The 19,462-nt window shown below is 37.8% G+C and overlaps 1 protein-coding gene across 27 annotated transcripts in view; it reads right to left on the bottom strand.

Annotated features, from left to right (window-relative positions):
- Positions 1–19,462, bottom strand: part of TCF4 (transcription factor 4) — a 373,037-nt gene that overhangs the window by 239,500 nt on the left and 114,075 nt on the right. For all 27 annotated transcript variants that reach the window (XM_003926049.4, XM_010336782.3, XM_003926050.4 and 24 more), the window contains 2 exons: positions 4,768–4,829; positions 1,756–1,852 (listed from right to left, as the gene is read on the bottom strand). In XM_003926049.4, the coding sequence (XP_003926098.1) occupies positions 1,756–1,852; positions 4,768–4,829 (159 nt within the window). The remainder of the gene's footprint in view (positions 1–1,755; positions 1,853–4,767; positions 4,830–19,462) is intronic.

Genomic DNA, 19,462 nt, shown 5'->3' with positions numbered 1-19,462 from the left:
AACTAATTTGATTTGTAAAGCAGTTGCCCATGAGGAAGCATGAACAGAGCAATCATTTAATCTATTTGTATTGCTTGGCATATTCTGTAATATGTATTTATCAAGTTGCTCTTTAGAGTTAAAACTTTTTTTCACATAGATAACATAAACTTCTCACTATGAGTATTTATTTATTATATTTTTCTTACCGTAGCTCATTTAGAGGATCATTTTAGAATCCAAGGAAGTTAGTACAGTTTTTAGGTGCTACTTCTCAAGACTGTATTTTCAAATGAATCTTTTATTCTAAGTGGTTGTGCAAAGATGAATACAGAAGCAAAGGTGTTAGAAATAAAATAGTACTATTGACCTTGAAGACTCAAAAGTTGCCTTTTAAAATCTACGTTGATAAATATATCTAGTCATCTGTATCTACATATCCTGAGAACAAGAAACAATGCACCTTCTTATCAACAACTGATAAAAAACCAGGATTCCTGTTTTAGCTACAATGTTAAAACATAAGTATGAAATTTACTACTTTGAAGGCAGAAAGAGCACAAAAATAAGAATACTCTATGACTGAAAACCACTTTGTGGTTCACGAAGTTGGTAAGACACTCAAAGGCACAAACCTATGATGCTACCCATTAAAAATAAATTGCTAGTATTTATCTGCTTTGACTATTTTGTGTTAAATATCTGAAATCCATTAAAATGGATTTGATGGTGATTTTTCAAAGAATGCCTGAGATTTAAGGACTGTCTACACCTAAGTAACTGGTATAGCTTCCAAAGCTTAAAAATAGCAACCTTCTCTCGAAGCGTTTGCAGTTATAGTCTCAGAAAAATATAATTATCTCTGTGTGTTTTCCTTGGAGTGTTGTCCAACAGCTTGTATCAAGAAATTTAACTGCACTTATTGACAAATTCTCAAGAGAATTTGGCCAAGTTGAGAGATTTACTAATACTGTTAAGAACTCATGGTTATTAGAACAAAGATCATTTTTTCAATCAAAACTAAATTAACCAGCTATTGGGACTTTTTAAGACATTAGGAATCATCTTTTCATTGCTCAAGTTACTGCTGTTAAACAAACATCCCTATAGGATAGCCAAAAGCAGAGAAACATGCTGAGGATGCCAGGATAAAGGTCATGCTGGACATTAACAGGCAGCCTCAAACTAACAGGTAACTTGCTTTAGTGAAAAGGATGGGGTCTGCCTAGGCCATTAGCACCAAAGTTCACACCTTGATAAATACAGAACCAGATTTTACAATTCAACTTGAACAGAGTAGTACAAGATTACTACTCTGATTTCAGCACACTAGGCCCATTAAACACCATTTATTTTCATAACCCCTTTAGCAGAAATCACAGTTAACACTGACTACATATCATTGCCAACCAACAAGCCCAGTGATATTTTTATTCTGAATATTCAGCACTTTGACTTCATCAACCTTAACTTAGGAAACTACTGATAAAACATTGAAACTGTGGTACGTGCTTTATGTCTAAGGAAAACAAAACTTCCACATAGATTCAGTAACACTAAGAGCATTTCATTCCATATGGTTGTAAAACTTAATCCTTGATGTACTATTACCAAACACAGACTGCCAATACTTTTCTGCAATTTAAGATTACTACAAGTGAATTGACTAAATATCCAAGTTTCTAAAAGCAGAACCTCTGTCCAGGGCATGGTTTTACCTTCTATAGTAAAACATAAGTATTCAAAAAGTGTATGTTAATTTAAAATGAGTCTTACTTTGTATTCTGGAATTGACAAAAGGTGGAGAGAGATTGTCATGTGACCCAAGGTCCCTGCTGGTCATATGGTCATAGGGAGTCCCATCTCCATAGTTCTGTAAATAAATGACAGTATGTTATTATTTTATATTAATAAACAGCACATAAACATAGCCCCACTACCGAACCTTCTCCCAACCAAAGAAACTGGAGTCCACTATTTCCTCCTTGGAACTTCACTAGAAGGAATCTGCACCTTCAAAGGTAATAGTGGCTAAAAGAAAGCTCTAGAGTCTACAAAGTCCAAATTTCCTCATAATAGCTGAGAAATCTTAGGAATAATAATAATAATGGTATGAACTGCATGGAGTTGTTGACATGAATAAATAAAATAGTGTAGGTAAAACACCAGACACGTATAAAGTATATTGCCTATATTAAAAATTATTATTTTAATAAGGCCACATTAAAGCAAAATTGTGCTACAAGGGAAAATTAGCCATAGCATGCAATGAATTGCTTTTCAAAGACCAAGATATTCAAACAGTAACATTTGGTGTTTGTTAGGATATTGAAGTTTCAATGTTTTATTATAGTTACTATTGTGATTGTAAGAGAACTAGATTGTCACATAAGTAATTAACATATAAGAATATTAGGCTTTAACTGTAATATTATCAAAGCATTAGCATAAATTAGTATTTCTGGAGTTGGACAAAGTATGTCACAAAAAACAACCAGTTGTAAACCAGACGAATTTTGACAGAAATACTTCATTATTACAATCAGCTTACTATTTTAACAGCAATTTAAAATGAAAACAATGTTTTTAAGCTGTCCAGATACTTAATTTTAATGGGGAAATTTGATAACATGATAGGAAAGAGTTAAAATCATCTATACTACATAGTTCAACTTTCAGTCTACTCAAGTGCATCAAGTGACCAAAAAGAGGGGGAAAAGTCATTCTGCTCAGCTGGCTGAACTGCCCATAAAGTCCAAGTCAAATTTACTCAGAGGTATCGGTTGGCATGTGAGCCAAAGGGCAGAATCTGCCCACACAAAAAAAAGGGCTGCTGTATCAACCACAAAGAAGACACATCCCCTCAACCTTAAGGAAAAACAACCCCGTTCTCAATCGCCTTTCCTCCAACAATTAACTTCATTGATACTGTAATCTAGTTCTACCAATATATGTCAATCTACAAAAAGAGGCTACATTTTAAATACCCATGGTAGATTTTACATTCACTCATTCTATACCAGGCACTGCATAATGCCAATTACCACTTATTAAGTGTCCTCATCCTAGATAGTGTACAAAAAGCTTAATATATATTACCTAATTTAATCCTCAGCACAGTGTTGTAAGGTAGAAGACACTATCCCCATTTTAAGATGAAAAAAGACCTCGAAAGTTTGCCTGGGCATAAATCTGCCACAAATAATCTGTCTCATACAAACTTCTGGATTTAGAAAATATAAATTACAGTAAATTGGTCTGAAATTATTCACCAACATATTCCTTGAGAAAAATGGCAGGAAAGCTAACAAAAACCAAAAGTTAAGTTAGTTTTAATCCTAAATCAAGATGATTCTAAACAGACCTTGTTTTCCGAAACACAATTAAAAGTACCATGTGTACTGAATGGGGAAATCATGAGAAATTTAAAAAATCTGGAGGAACTAAACAATTGAGGGGAGTTCTATCATCTCCACTCGCTGTCAAGGGGAATGGATTTATTTCTGCAAGTGCAGACTGTAACATGAGGAGGAGGAAAGATTTCCTCCACCCATCCATATAAAGCATTAGAATGTCAAGCTCGACAGCTGGTGTAAGGGCTCACAAAGTTACTGGTAAGCTTAGAGATCCTGCTGTACCCTGAACAGTAGACTAAGGACCACAATGCCAAGGACAGGTGGAAACGTTTAACTCTGACTTGCTGAAATGTCCTCATTTTGATAGCTTGATAACCTTCCCTGCCTCTTCTGCCAAAATAGAGACCCTTCCCCCAACCCAAATTTGTGTGAACACTTACAGTAAAATGCTACCCTCCCTGTAGAATGTTTCATCTATATATATCCAGTTGGGAGAGGAAGAGATGCTGGTTTTACTATGTACACTAAGTCTACTTTTAATCTGGGGCATTGTATGCATATCATAAAAACTGACAGGGATTTTAGAGGGCCTAGCAATGATTCAGTTAAAGAAATTTCATACAAAATCATGGATATTTAAATTGGAAAAAAAACACAGATGATCCTCTGGCTCTACTTCCTCATTTTGCAAAATAGGAAAATGAGGACCCAAGAGGTGAAATGACATGCCCAAGATCATGTACATACAACAACACAAAGTGCCTAACCACCAACCCAACTCCTCTTCCGTGTTCTTTCTACTACATCCAAAAAACAACCACTGCATGTAGGAAAACTGTGGTCTAGAACGGCAGAGTTGAGAGGAAATAAATGAATGATCCAACTAGTGATCAAAGGCCCTATTGCTGGAACAATAACATGTCTACAAAGTGAAATCAACTCAGATTCAGTATGTAGATTATACTGTTGGATAGAATGTCATACCGTATGTTTGGGATTATTCAGTACTCTATTCACACCTTAAAGGGATATTAGGAATTTAAGTTTTTTCATGTACAACAAATAGCACTGTGTAATATGGATCAATAACTGACCGAAGAAAGGCCAAATACATAATGAAGGAGTTTTCTTCTGGTTAGCCAGAGTGGAACAGGTGTGAAATTACATCACAGCATCCAATAAGAGAATAAGAAAAAAAAAATTCCAAAGTCAAGCTGACAACTGATACTCATTAAACTTAGTATGCACATATATTTATGTTTGTGTGTATGTTCATGCCTGTGTGTGTGTGTGTGTGTGTGTGTGTGTGTGAGAGAGAGAGAGAGAGAGAGAGAGAGGGAGAGACAGAGACAGAGACAGAAACACACCTTCTGTTTGTTAATCTACATATGTGGGATGTCTGGTTGTGGGGAAAAAGATTAGATATACTTACCCTGGACGGGCTTGGATGTCCTCCATTCCCCCAGGACCCTGAGCTACTTCTGTCTTCTACATCTAGGGACAAGAGAAAAGTTCTTTAGGCTTTCTTGCAGTAATTTTTTCTTTTTGTATATGCACTTTTAAATTAATGTTTCAAATTAATCTCCTGTTGCCTTTAATTAAGAACCAGGCACAGGGCTACCATGATGATAGTGGCTTCTGACCCATCTACTTAAATTAACTCATTTAAATTCACAGCAGAAATGAACTGGACCCTCAGGAACCAGAGGTATGAACATAAAAATTACTTCTGTCCTTCACCGTTTTTGATAGCCTCAGTTTTTACAGATATGAAACTGTACTTATAGTTTTATTACAATCTTTTGGATGAAATAAGTTTAAAAATGCACTAGCACAACTTTAATCCAAAAAAAGTTAAATTAAGGTAAATATCCACACTAACACCTTTAGCATCCTAATCATAATGCTTTTAGATACTTTTTGTTCTGTAGTTCAAGCTTATCACAGGAGACAACAGACATTAACAGAAAACCAGAATGAAAAAGTGTTCACTAGTGTATTTCCATGAGCACATTACAAGGATATTAGGACTTATAAAATTTTTTTTTTTTTTAGGTTAAGACAATACTGTCTCTGTCTTTCAATTTTTTCTTTTAAAACTAGACATACCACTTGACCTACAATCCTTAATCTGGGCTTTGATATGTAGAAATGAATGTCGTTATTCAATTACAAAGCAATGTTTTATTTTGATAGATGACGGTGAAAAGACCTACACGAACCCTTGAAAAGTTGGAATTCTCAACTCAATACCAGCAAAGTTTGAATGTGGAGTCGATTACGAAATGTTCCATCCATGCTTCAAATGTCAGATATGAAGGATGGAAAGTGTAACAGTTAAGTTACCATATTAATTGCTAAAAACATAAAACTGTTTTAAAGATCAGTCACTCTATATTTAGAAATGGCTGTGAGATTTTTGATGAAAGGGCCTTCATAAGTATAAGAAGTTTCACTGTTACATTATTTTGATCATGGCTGATAACTGACGGCCATCACAAACACCCTCTGACAGAAGTGGAGGAGGAAGTGTGAAACTCTGGTTCAGGAGACACAATTCCATTTATTGTGTTTCCTAACATTTCAGTGATATTGTTTATTCTCTTAATGCTCTACTGTCATTCCTTTCATTATTACTGCTATTTTATTATCAGCAGAAGTAATCATAGTATAATTAATTGATTTATTTTCGGATACAGTAGAGTACATGCTGTTTCAGAATATCTTAAGGGATAGAAGAGCAGCAGCAACTAAGTTATTACCACTAAATTAACTTCTCTCTCTTTTTTTTAATGACAAATATTATTTCACTTCCTTTTAGTTGGTGCTTCAGAAGATAACACAAACTGCAAACAGATGTCCCCTATGGACAGTTAAAATCAGCGCACTGTGAGCTTCAAGGCATGTCAAGAAAGCTCTCGGGACTGCATCAAGCCTAGAGAAAAGGTGTAAAACCTTCCCCAGATCTGCTGTTTAACAACCCAACAGGCTGGCCTAGCCTGTATACGTTGAACTAAAGCACACAAAGAAGCTACTTACAACCCTCTGGGATTCGCACATAAATAAATTTTGTAGCCTACATGGTTCTCTTAATTCTTAAACAAAACCAAATATTTTCAGCCAAAATAAAAAGTGTATAAATAACAAAAATCCCTCAACCATTGCATGCTTTCAAAAGTCTGGCGCATCTTGACTTTCTTTTCACCTATAACAGCCAGCTTGGATTCATTTGAGAGATTTCTCCTCTTTAATTTGGCCAAAAATGTAATGGAGGAACAGATTTGAATCCCTATAAGTACCATAAGATTTCAAATTGTTTGGACTCATTTTATCTTTTCCATTTTAAAAGAGGATTTTAAACATGAAAAGTAGGCAGAGACTTGGAGGAAAGGGGACGCTACTGCCAGGCCAGTGGAGATTTTGCATCCCAGAGGACATCTGGAAAAGCCACCTAGGAGACATTCTTGGTTGTCACAACTTGGGTGGTACTAGTGGCACTGATCACACAGAGGCCAAGGGTTGCTGCTAAATATCCCATAATGTGAATAAATGCACAAAACAGCGCTCCACAATAAGAAATGCCCTGTGCAAAGCACAGCAGCTCACACCTGTGATACCAGCACATTGGAAGGCGGAAGCAGAAGGATTGCCTGAGGACAGCAGTTTGAGACCAGCCTGGGCAACAAGGCAAGATTGCGTCTCTACAAAATTTTTTTAAATTAGCCAATTGTGGTGGAACATGCCTGTGGTCCTAGTTAATTGGAGGGGCCAAGGCAGGAGGATCCCTGGTGCCCAGGATTTCAAGGTTACAGTGAGCTACAATTATGCCACTGTACTCCAACCTAGGCAGCTGAGACCCCTGTCCTAAAAAACATATTTTTTTAATGTTCTGACCCCCAAATAAAAATTGTGCGGAGATTGAGAGGCCCTGTGCTAGAGCAAAAGGAATCAAGTTGGAGAAAACATGTACTAAAATTTGATTTATAATTCAGTAAGGACTCTTATTAAATATACAGTTTTTCTTATGCACTTTAACCCAGACTTGAGCAGGAAATGTGCCAAGAGACCTTCGTATACATCTTCTGTCCACAGAAAAAAACGAAAAGTGATGGTCAACCAAGCAGCCTGCTAATTAGCAGGCAGATAAAACACATCAAAACTTGAGTATTCCCAACTGGGCAATTTCAAAAGCGAGCAATCCACTAATTAAAAATGCTGTTAAGTCTAGCTTTTTTCAAAACAGGTTAAATACTGGCTGGGTTTCTTCACAAACAGATTCCTGACCAATCGGATCTGACTGCTCTTTTCCCATCCTTTCCCATTTCCGTCTTTCCCATTTCCTGACCTCACGATGCTGCACCTTTCTTTGATTGCTCTCTGTTGAACAGGATTCCCCTTCCCTTGGTCTCCTGCTAGATCTAGAGAATGAGGACAAATCACTAGCTCTCCCAAACCTAATAAATAGAACAATCATATGAATTCGAATTGTATTTTATCTTTGGAAAAAAATCTATAGAACTGGTGCTCATTTATCCATATCCATAGAAGGCACCACGCTATAGTATGTGCAATGGTAATTCATAATGAATGTAAACACGTTACTTTGAAGTCATTTTCTTTTATCTTCCCTCTCCTTGAACTTCATCAGACCTGCCACTTAGTTACCATTTCTCAATAACTACTCCAGTCCACCACCAAGTGCATTTCAAAGTGCATCCACCACCTGAATCACCTGTATGCCCATTTTAAAACTGGCTTATTAGGGTTCATCTCACATCTACTTTGGAACTCTGGGAGTAGGGCCAAGAAAACTGTTTTCAAAGGTCCCCTTTTAAGCCCACAGGAGTTTGAAAACCACAGGACTACTCTATTGTAAACATAAGACAAATGCATACCCCACACCACCAAGAACAGCCTCTCTCACTCCATATCTTACAATTCCTGCTGTCTGAGTTGCTGGCTTCAGCAATCAGTACACACCTCCATCACACGAACATCCCAGAAGTTTTTGGCCAGACTCTTTTTTTTTTTTTTTTTTTTTAGATGGAGTTTTGCTCTTGCTGCCCAGGCTGGATGGAGTGCAATGGCTCACCACAACCTCCGCCTCCTGAGTTCAAGCAATCCTCCTGCCTCCACCTCCTGAGTAGCTGAGAATACAGGCATGCACCACCACGTACGGCTACTTTCGGTTTTTTTAGTAGAGACAGGGTTTCTCCATGTTGGTAAAGCTGGTCTTGAACTCTTGACTCCATGTGATCCAGCCGCCTGGGCCTCCCAAAGTCTGGGCGTACTGGCATGCGCTACCGTGCCCCGCCCAAACTCATTTTGAAGTAACTTTGCATGTGGCCTACGCCTGACCATTCCTTACTCCTGCTAGTGCACCTGGACACTACATGCTTTTACACCGCCATGTTTTTGTAACTGCTCTTCTCTCTGCCTAAGCTGCTCCTCACCTCTCAAAGAAATAGTTAACAGCTCACATTTAGTGAGCTTGAATGTATGTCAGATACTGTGCTAAACTCTCAAATCCCTTAATAGTATTCTGGTTTTATATATAAGAAAACTGAGGCTTAGATGGGTTAGAAAACTTGCCCAAGGGATCAGGAAATGGCAGAGCTTGGACACAAAGGAAGGCTGAAGCTCCGCCCACTGTCCTAAAGGCTCCCCAGTAAGAATTTCACATCTCCCTAGGAAAGCTGAATGTTCCCTCCTGTCACTTCTCCCCAGGCAGAGTGAATAGATTTATTTGGGAGTTTATACCCACTGTTGTGTCCACAAAAGATTACAGAAACACACACAACACAAAATACATGAAATCAACATTTAAAGGAATCAAAAGACTGGAAAATACAAGTAGGGAGAACAATGAGGCCAGAGGTACGATGAGTTTATCAAAAGGCAGACAGTAAGGACTGGCTATTTGCTAGAGGTGGGTCAAAATTTGAGAAGCTATTAAGTAGACAAAGCAAAGAGGGAAACAAGATTGACAATAACCATCAGATAAAAGCACACAAAAAGTGTTCAGGAGAAACATAACTAATCCTGGTATTATGCCAGACAGAAAATACCTGCGAGCTCCCAACACAGAGGACAGAATGTCCTATAGCAGCCCATAGTATCAACAGTAGGCACAATGATAAAACTTGTATGGCTGGCTCAATACAATAGTTCAGCAAGTACGTAGAATTTATTATCCAAATAACCATGTGAATATACATACAGCTACAGAGCTTCATATTTATCTCATACCCAACTGTGACGTAGGTTTAGTATAGGAAAGAAGCATGCTTGGCACAAGTAACATCCTGTGTGGTGCTGTACAATGGTGGGCTCATTAGTTCTTTATTGAAATGAATTAAAACAGCAGAAAGAGAAAAATAAGACAATATTGCCGTATGAGAAGTGTTTACATCAAGAGGTGAGACTAAACAATATACAGGAAAAAGATGTGTGAAATCCATTAAGACAACTTAGTGACAAATGAAAACCTGCCTGAGATGGAGCTGCTGAATATATTTAGTTCTCGCCCCCCTCCCCCCACCCCCTACACCCTTGTTCTGTTGCCACCCTTTTTCCAAGATGGGAGAAGAAAGAGAAAGAGAATATCCTGGGCAGAAGAAAGCAAAGGAAAAAAGCAAGTAGATGATAGAAATTCTTGTTCCAAAAGACTGAAATGGGCTCAGTTGTTCAAGATTTTTCTAATTTCTTATTTTACCCTAAACTAAGACAGATTTAGTAACTCTTTCATGGGATTGCTGGTTGTTTTAGGAGGCAATCTGAAAATCCACAAATTTTCATTTTGTTTGATTCATTCTGCATGAGCCTCCTCTACAGTATCCGACGTATCGGCTGGGCATGGTGGCTGGGATTACATATGTAATCCCAGCACTTTGGGAGGCCGAGGTAGGCAGATCACTTGAGGTCAGGAGTTTGAGGCCAGCCTGGCCAAAATGGTGAGACCCCACCTCTAGTAAAAATACAAAAATTAGCTAGGACTGGTGGTGGGCACCTGTAATCCCAGCTACCCAAGAGGCTGAGGCAGGAAAATCACTTGAACCCGGGAGGTGGAGGCTGCGGCCTGCACTCCAGAGCGAGACTCTGTCTCAAAAAAATAGTAACTAAAGTGTCTGACGTATCTGCCAAAACACAAGAGTTTGGGCAGAACTACGACCAAACACTCTTGTCTAGAGGAAAGATGTTCAGACATAATTCTTACCTTCCATGCTTTCCCATCCACATTTGTTAAACATAATCTGGTTACTCAAAGCTCCACACTGCTCATGTGGACAGTGAGATCAAAACTATCAGGAAGGCTAGACAAACTTTAGAAAACACAGCTGATTGCAGAAGAGAATCTGCAGTGACCAGTTCTCTGGTCTGAGCAAGTCACTGGCCTCTCTGTACTCATTTTTGTGAATTGCAAAATAAGCAAGTTTGATTTCCATTCTTGGAAATAGGGCAGGCTAGTATATTTGGACAACTCTCCCACAGAAAACTAAAAATGATAGATAACAGTTTTTTGAAAATTTTTAAAATACTGAGCAGACATGATAACAAGGAATCATCGAGCCAAAATCAAAGTGAAGGCTGGACCCAGGGAAGAAGAAAAGACATGTTTTGCCTTGGGGACATTTGCCAACCTCAAAAATGTAATGGCTTCTTGGGTCAAGGAGAACAGAAGTGAAAACCCAAGATGTAGCCAAAGTCTGTATTCTAACAGAAGATAAAGAGATGGTGATATTTGTAAGATTAAGGAGTTATTGTTAAAGTAAATGAATTAACTAACATTTGTTAAACACTTAGGGAAGTACTTGATCCGCAGTAAATACCTACCATAGTCACCAATATTTATCATGAGTGCCTAATTTAATAATACCTTCCAATATCTAAGAAAATCTAAGCCTTACGTTTTTATGACTCCTAGTTCTGCTAAACAGGTCAGTGATTTTTAAATATGCCCCTGGATCTTAGAAACACCCAAAACATTTAGGTTAAACAATTCTAACTTCTCCATTAGCCTGTTTTACACCATCACAGTGAGAATTCAGTAACCATTAGATTTATTCAGTGGCTTAGCTTATCATTTGAGTATTATCTATCTCAGTGTATTTCTATTTGTAATATACAAATGACATGCTGTCAAAAGTTATGTATGCTGATCAGAGTCCCAAGCTAAGAAGAGAGATGAAATACCATGTAAGTTTAAGCTTGATTTGAAATAAACAAGTATGGGAGTTACCTAGGTTGACTGGCAGTAGAGCTGTGTAGCTGTCCTTTCCATACCTTAAGCCTACAACATGCCAATCACCCAAGACCCTAGAGTTTTATGAAATCAGAGAAATGCCTAAAATGCTATTTTGTATTGGTCTAAGTCTACAGATTCCTGCTCTTGTAGAAATATACTGATTTCCTAATGAAAACTTCAACACACTCAGAATGCATTCAGAGATTGAGGATGCTAAGTTCTTCCGAGAAAGATAATCACTCTGGAACATGATGAAGTCTACACTGTCTCAAAACCTTCTCCCTGCAGCAACAGACACTATTAAATATCCTCCACACCATTACAGAGACTCACAGACTGCGTACATCTGTGGCTCCTACTAATTTCCTAGTCCAGGAAGAACCCTTGGCTGAGCCCTCACACAAACTGAGATGGCATATGCTCTCCATCAGTGCCAGATGAATTTAGAGTTCAAAATATTTCATCAGCAAAGAGCGTGCTAAGGATGTGCACATTTTCATTAGCACCCAGTATAATAAGAGCTCTAAGTAGTTTAATTTGAAGTCAAATTTGAGCACTATTACGGACACAGGAAGAGTTGAGGAGATCCAAATATTGACAGATGATGTCCACACAAGCATGATTCTTTCTGTTTCTATTAGACATAAGATATGATGCTTCAAAATGAGTGAAAACAAAACAAAACAAGAAACTTGACAAGAAGCTTCCAGCATTTCCCAAATCTGACTAAGCAAAGGATGAGGGTTGTGTCAGTGCTTCCCACACAAATGTTAAGATATGTCAGACCAGGTGCAATGGCTCACGTCTATAATCCCAAAACTTTAGGAAGCCGAGGCAAGTGGATTATGATTTGATTACTCAAGGCTCCATTTTGCTTATGTGGACAGTGATCAAAACTATCAGACTAGACAAACGTGAGATCAGAAGACCAGCCTGGGCAACATGGCAAAACCTGTCTCTACTAAAAATACAAAAATTAGCTGGCATGGTGGCACACACCTGTAGTACCAGCTACTCGGGAGGCTAAGGCACTAGAATCACGTGAACCTAGGAGGCAGAGGCTGCAGTGAGCCAAGATTGCACCACTGCACTCTAGCCCGGGTGACTGAGTGAGACTCTGTCTCAAAAAAAAAAAAAAAAAGAAAGTCAAATATAAAGAATACAGACCTGGGCCTTCCATTTTCAGGTGACTGCTATCAATTCTGGCTTTCTCAGAGCTAATAGATTTCCTAACCAAATCCAAAACTCAAAGGTCAAGCATGAGATCATCTTGTATTATTTCTCATATGATAAGAAAAGTTAAAGTATAGATATGCTGGTAAGAAAGTATAGTAGGAAAAATTTCTTCACAGAGAATTACTGCAATATTTTAGCCTTAATTAACCTCCAACTTAAAATTTCCATTAATATGTCCTTTAAAACACTATTATTTTCCTTAAGTTCAAAATAAACTATTTTTCAAAAATGAACACTAAATTTCTGCTACTTAAGATATGGAGTTAATTCCATGGTCTACTGTTATAAACAGGGAAAGTATCTTCATGTAACATAAAATTCAGATTATGAGAAAGTAACAAAATGAAATACGTAATGATTATGTTACTAATATGTCAGTGGTGTTCCTTATATTGAAACTCAGAAATCTTTTTGAAACTCAAGGTGGTAGACAGTTAAATTATGAAACTGAACCAAATGTAACATTGAAGCCTTCATACCAATTTCTAAATTTGGGGGTGTCAACAATCATCTATCTTAAATGATACTGTAGCTTGAATATATGTGAAATGCTGAGAGATGAGTGCCATTTAGCACCCTTTCAAATATATGGGACTGGCTAATTGGAGGCTTCCTCTTGAAGAGAAGTCAGTTGTTTGGGGATCCTATCTTTTTAAGCAACATCCAACAAATAAGAGCCATGAATAACTCAAGCAAAGAGTATAACATGAACTATATACACCTTCTTTCACTTTTCAAAATGTGACCAATCTAAAAGCACTTAAAAATCAGTCTTAACTAAGACAATTTTCTTAGAGAGTAAAGATTTCGAATCGGGTGAGAATAACAATGGAAGTAAGTTACCACATCTGAAGACTTTGAAAAAAAAAATATCAAAGTACCATCTAATTTCAACATTACCAGTAAGTAGGGCCGGGCACAGTGGCTCACACCTGTAATCTCAGCCCTTTGGGAGGCTGAGTCAGGCAGATCACAAGGTCAGGAGTTCAAGACCAGTCTGGCCAACATGGTGAAACCCTGTCTCTACTAAAAATACAAAAATTAGCTGGGTATGGTGGTATGTGCCTGTAATCCCAGCTACTCGGGAGGCTGAGGCAGGAGAATTGCTTGAACCGGGACCTGGGAGGTGGAGGTTGCAGTGAGCCAAGATCATGCCACTACACTCCAGCCTGGGCTACAGAGCAAGACTTCAACTCAAGAAAAAAAAAAAAAAATCACACAGTAAGTTTCAAAGTACTTAAATAAATGTGAAAATATTGCAAGGAAGTTTTTAACTAGGTGTTTGGTAACTTCGAAATATGTATCACCTTCTAAAGATACATCACAAAGTGCAGGAAATAAAAGGTAGATACTTTAGAAAACAAAGCATTAAACAACTGAGAAATAAATTTAAGAATATGCTTCATTTCCTAATAAAACTGGATACATACTTCTGATAACATCTACATGTAATTATATGTGTATTTTTCAAACCATGCATGTAATATTTATAGTGCAAAATTCATAATGTTATAATGACTTCAGATATACAAATTGGTATTTTAAATGCCTATTTGGTAAATAATTTATCGAATTTATTCTTGGGAGAGGTTAGCCAACATGAAACACAGATGAGTTTCCTCTTTTCTTCTTTTCTTTCCTGATTCCTCTTTCCTCCCAGGGGGTGCCATTTGTGAGGTTCTGAGAAGGGGAGGCTGACTTAATTGATCAATTTGTAGGCTGTACTTGCTCTGCCTAACCACAGTGGTCTACTTCTCCCAAACGGCATTCTTTCCTCTGGCTTTCTCCTTTTTCTTCTATCTCCTTTTATACTTTAACAAAATCTACTTCTGTTTCTTTTACTGTCATTTCCTATTCCAGATGCTTGAGCAATACTGGCAAAGTCAATAGCTTTACATATTCAAAACTCATCCCCAAAATCCAGTTTTCTGGCACAACCCCTTTTGCTTAAAATAATCACTCCCATAACCTGATTTTCATTTTATCCGTTCAACATGGCAGTCCTCCCACCTGTGTATAACACTGCAGCCTATGACCTGGCAATGACAATCGATCAATCTTACAGGTTATCTTCAGGGGTCATGTCTTAAGTTTTAGGCCAATTTTCTCTGTATTTAGGCTCAAACGTGCAAACCACACTATATTACTCTGCAAAACATCAATGAGAAGGCTTAATTAAGTAACACTGACAGATAAATCCATTTCTTTCACAGTAATCAAATCAAAGCAGGTTGACATAACACAGGAACTTAATACAGTTATTCCCTTGTAATTGGAAAAAGGCCCTTTACTTCTCATTAAAGTAATCTTCTGGGTACTGGCATAATAAGGAGACTCAGAGCTTTAATACTGCCCTATAAAAGTCTCAAGATACAGACCCCTTAAGCAAACAAGCCAGATTATCTAATTCCTTGATCACAGCAGAACATGTAGTTCCTACTGTTTTAAACTACTAATTCTTTATCGCTCCTACAATTAAAAAGAGGTAAATTAGTATCAAACACATATAATGAAAATCTGTAAAAAATGCATAAACTGTTAACAGTTTTATAAATCTACCACCACATGTATTTGAAGGGAAACAGTCTATTAAACATGAATTTGAAATACTTTACACATGTGAAATTGTAATAGCTTGGATCAGGGGAAAATCTCTTTATTTTACTCCATGGGCTCAATAGGACACATATGCCTAAATTTATAGTGTGATATTTAACCATACAGTACAACCTGTCCATCAGAATTGTAAGAGAATGAAAGCTTTAGTAAAGCATTTAATTTTTTTGTGGTATGTAAAAAATATTAAGTCATCTGGTCAACTGCAGGCTGCTCTGACTAGTCCAAACCCCAGAAAAAGTGCAACAATATTATACCATGTTCATATCCCCAAACTAAATAAAATCAATTTTCACCCTTTCAACTCCAATTTTGAGGGAGTTTCTATTACTTACTTATTGGCACCTGACCAATCTCAAAATGATTCCAACAACTCTTTCCGACAGGATAATTTATAATCTAGGCACTACATGGTAATCTCCAAATGCTGACTGACCACCAAAATACCCCAAGGAACCTCAAAAAAAAACACAGATATCCTAGCCTCACCTGGGAACTTATCAAGAAAAGATCAAGGGTTGCAGTCAAGAAAAATGTATATTTTTTTGTTCTTCCTATGTTTTACATTTCTTTTACGTTGTTTGTTTTTGAGACAGGGTCTCATTCTGTCACCGGTGCTGGAGTCCACTGGCACAAACACAGCTCACTGCAGCCACAACCTCCCAGGTCCAGGAGATCCTCCCAGTTCAGCCTCCCAAGTAGCTGGGACCACCCACCACACCTGCCTAATTTTTTTAATTATAGTGCAGTTAAAATTTTATGTTACGTCTGAACCATTTGTAAGTTGCATCAATTATATCTGTTACCCCTTAGTACTTCTGTGTGTACTTCCTAAGAACAAAAACAGTACCATTATCAAAATCAGAAAATACACTGTGGGTACTTCAATCCAATCCATAATCCATATTCCAGTTGGGCACTTCCCCCATCTCTGGTAGAAGACAAAGTCCATGATCAAGCACTGCACTGAATTGTCTATCTCTTTCATCCATTTGAATAAGACATAATTTCTCAGTCTTTTCTTTCTCTGATATTAGAATTCTGGAAGAATACAGGCCAGTTATTTTATGGAAATGGTTCTCAATTTCAGAGGATCAGATGCTTCCTCGTGATTATACTCCAATGGATATAATACTACAAAAGTGGCCTGGTGTCTGTACCAGGATACCACTTCCAGAGCCACTTGATGGCACAGTGGTCTGCACCTCATGCGTTACGCCAATTTTGATAACCTGATCAAAGTGGTATGCGAATTCTGCAATGTATGATTATAATTTTTCCCTGTTGAACTAATGAGGAATCTATGGAAAGATTCCTTAAGAACATTTAAACTAATTTTCAATTACGTGCTTACTGACAAAAATTAAAATACAGAAGTATATAAGGTTATAAAAGTGAACCTTATACACTTATTATATTATATACTTATTAACATATTATAAAAGTGAAAATGCCCCCAATCCTCACTTGCCCCACTCTTAGATGAGGGATAACCCATAATAGTTTCCTATTTCCTTACATGTCCTCTGGTCTGTGAGCAACTGGTTTTGACAGCCACAGAAATGTAGGACAACAAACGCTAAACTTGACTAAAGTTTCTGTTCTATTTGAATTGATTAAAAAAAAATACTCGTCAATCATTTATCATCTAGTGGCATTTTAATGCAGACAATGATTAGTTGTAGCCCCGTGACCTAAGTGGGAGTGGGGAGGACAGGAACAAGAATATATTCAGATATATTTTACCATTAATTTTGAAGGAATTTGGCCAAGATGAAGACAAGATGCACTGACCCACTTGTGAATTAATGCAATGTATAAAGCCAAGTTAAAGAATCAATTTTGGAGCCACACCATCCTAACAGGCAATTTGGTGGCTCCTCCCGCCACGTTCTGTAAACCACTGTGTAAAAAGGAGACCTGCCATTGCGGAGACACTTCCCAATCAAATTCCAATGCATGGACAAGCACACTCATGACAGAGAAACATTTAGTGTGGTTTTCGGGGGCTGATGTACAGAAAAATTGGAAACATCTAAAACGTTTTAGAAAGAGAAGATATGTTGCCACTTTTAAAAGAATATATTCCCACATTCAGAGAGCAAGTATACAATGAACTAGCCACTCTCACAAAGGAGTGAAGCCTAACTCCAGAAAAGACTATGAGAGAAACTTTGCCATTTGATAGAGCATATAAATATCATGCAATATTGGGTGATTTTACTTGCTATAATCAATATAAGGTAGAAACAGTCCCTTTAACCTTTAGATAAAGCTCTCGTCTTTTTTTTTTTTTTTTTTGAGATGGGGTTGTACTCTTCATCCAGGCTGTAACTCACAGGTGGGATTACGGTTTACTGCAGTCTCAAACCTCCCAGGCTCCAGCAATATACTCCCACTTCAGCCTCCTGAGTACCTGGGACCACAGGCACACACCAACACACCCAGTGAATTTTCTGTAGGACAGAGTCTCACTACGTTACTCAGGTTGATCTCGGACTACTGGGCTCAAGCAATCCTCCTACCTCAGCCTCCCAAAGTTCTGGAATTACAGGCATGAGCCACCATGCCCAGCCTATAGCCCTTGTCATTTTATAAACTGAACAGTGCTGACATATTTCAACTGTGACTTATAAAGGCTTAGAAAATTTTCCTCACAATTCCACTTCAGCCAAATGCCTGGCAGATATTGGCAAAGGTTTCTCTTACTTGGGCTTATAAATGTGTGTGTTCGCATGTGTGCATGTGCGTGTGTGTGTAAAATCAGCACACACACACACACACAGATACATAAATTTCCTAATGGTTTCTTGATATTAATGATGGTGTTTAAAACAGTTCCCATATGTTACAGCTTGTTTAAATGATACCTCCTTATTTTTTTATTAGATTGGTCAGAGAAGTGTGACTGGTCACTTAAGGATTTTACATTTTATCTTATGATAACGTAACCACAATTTTTACATTTGATCTTAGGCAAAAGGCCAAGAAGCAATTGTAATCACCATTTTTAATGATGCTTTCTACTTCCTATTTTTAATATACTCATCTCATTTAAAATAATGTATCTGGAATCATTTAAAGCATAAAACTGGGATCAAGAGAAGTTACATACCTAAACACGGCAGACTAAAATCATTTTTCAAAAGAGGAAAAACGAAAATCACAAGGAAATTGGTAGATGCCCTAGATAAAAGAGGCCATTTTGCATAAGGCATATTTTCACCCTTTCGTGCTATTACGATTACCTGATTAATTCTAAAAGAGAGTAGAATACTTGCTCATGTTCTCTAGGATACTTGCTGAAAGAAGAAAGGTGTACAGTGTTATGATGACTGAGTTTTCACGGCTAGCAATGTACATCTTTACACCATGTCAGCAATGAAAACAAAACTCTTACTCTCCCGTCCATATGTCCTATTTCACGGGGCAGTGGAGAGGCACACTGCGACACCATTTCACCACCAGGGCACACACACGGTTGTTGCCATCAGTTTGAGAAAGTCCCAGGACTTTGCTAGCAGGTCTAGGAGGGAAGAACGGGCCAAGGTTTCCTCCAAACCATGCTGCTTCCCTTACTTTCACTTTCAGGTTCTATAAAACATGTTCACTACTCAAGTAGTGAACACACATCTGCCTTAGTTTACCAGTCCAGCTGTTGGGGGTAGGACCTGAAACAGATTAGAACGTATCAACTGATGATTTCTTAGGTTTCATCACATCAAATTACTGGGAAGAGGCATTTTTCGTTCTAAATAGGTCGGTGACTTTGATGCATCCTGCCTTTTGCCCATCTGATAACCCATGGAATCCCGGTCAGAAAGAAATGAGCTGCTCTGAGATACTGGTCTTCCCAATTCAGTAAGTGGAATGGTCAAACGCTGTAACTCTTCCTCAGGAATGGAAGAAATGTCATTAGTGTGAAAGGAGATAGAAGCAAAGACCTGAAGAATGACAATATCCAGGCATCTGAAGAGAAAACAAGAAGCAGGGAAGAGGTCCCGGGAAAGCCCAAGCTGTCCATAGAGAA

Source organism: Saimiri boliviensis, chromosome 13 (genome assembly GCF_048565385.1).
Source record: "Saimiri boliviensis isolate mSaiBol1 chromosome 13, mSaiBol1.pri, whole genome shotgun sequence".
Classification (NCBI taxonomy): Eukaryota; Metazoa; Chordata; class Mammalia; order Primates; family Cebidae; genus Saimiri; species Saimiri boliviensis.
Note: the sequence above shows the minus strand (reverse complement) of the source record. Positions and strands in the feature narration are given on the sequence as shown.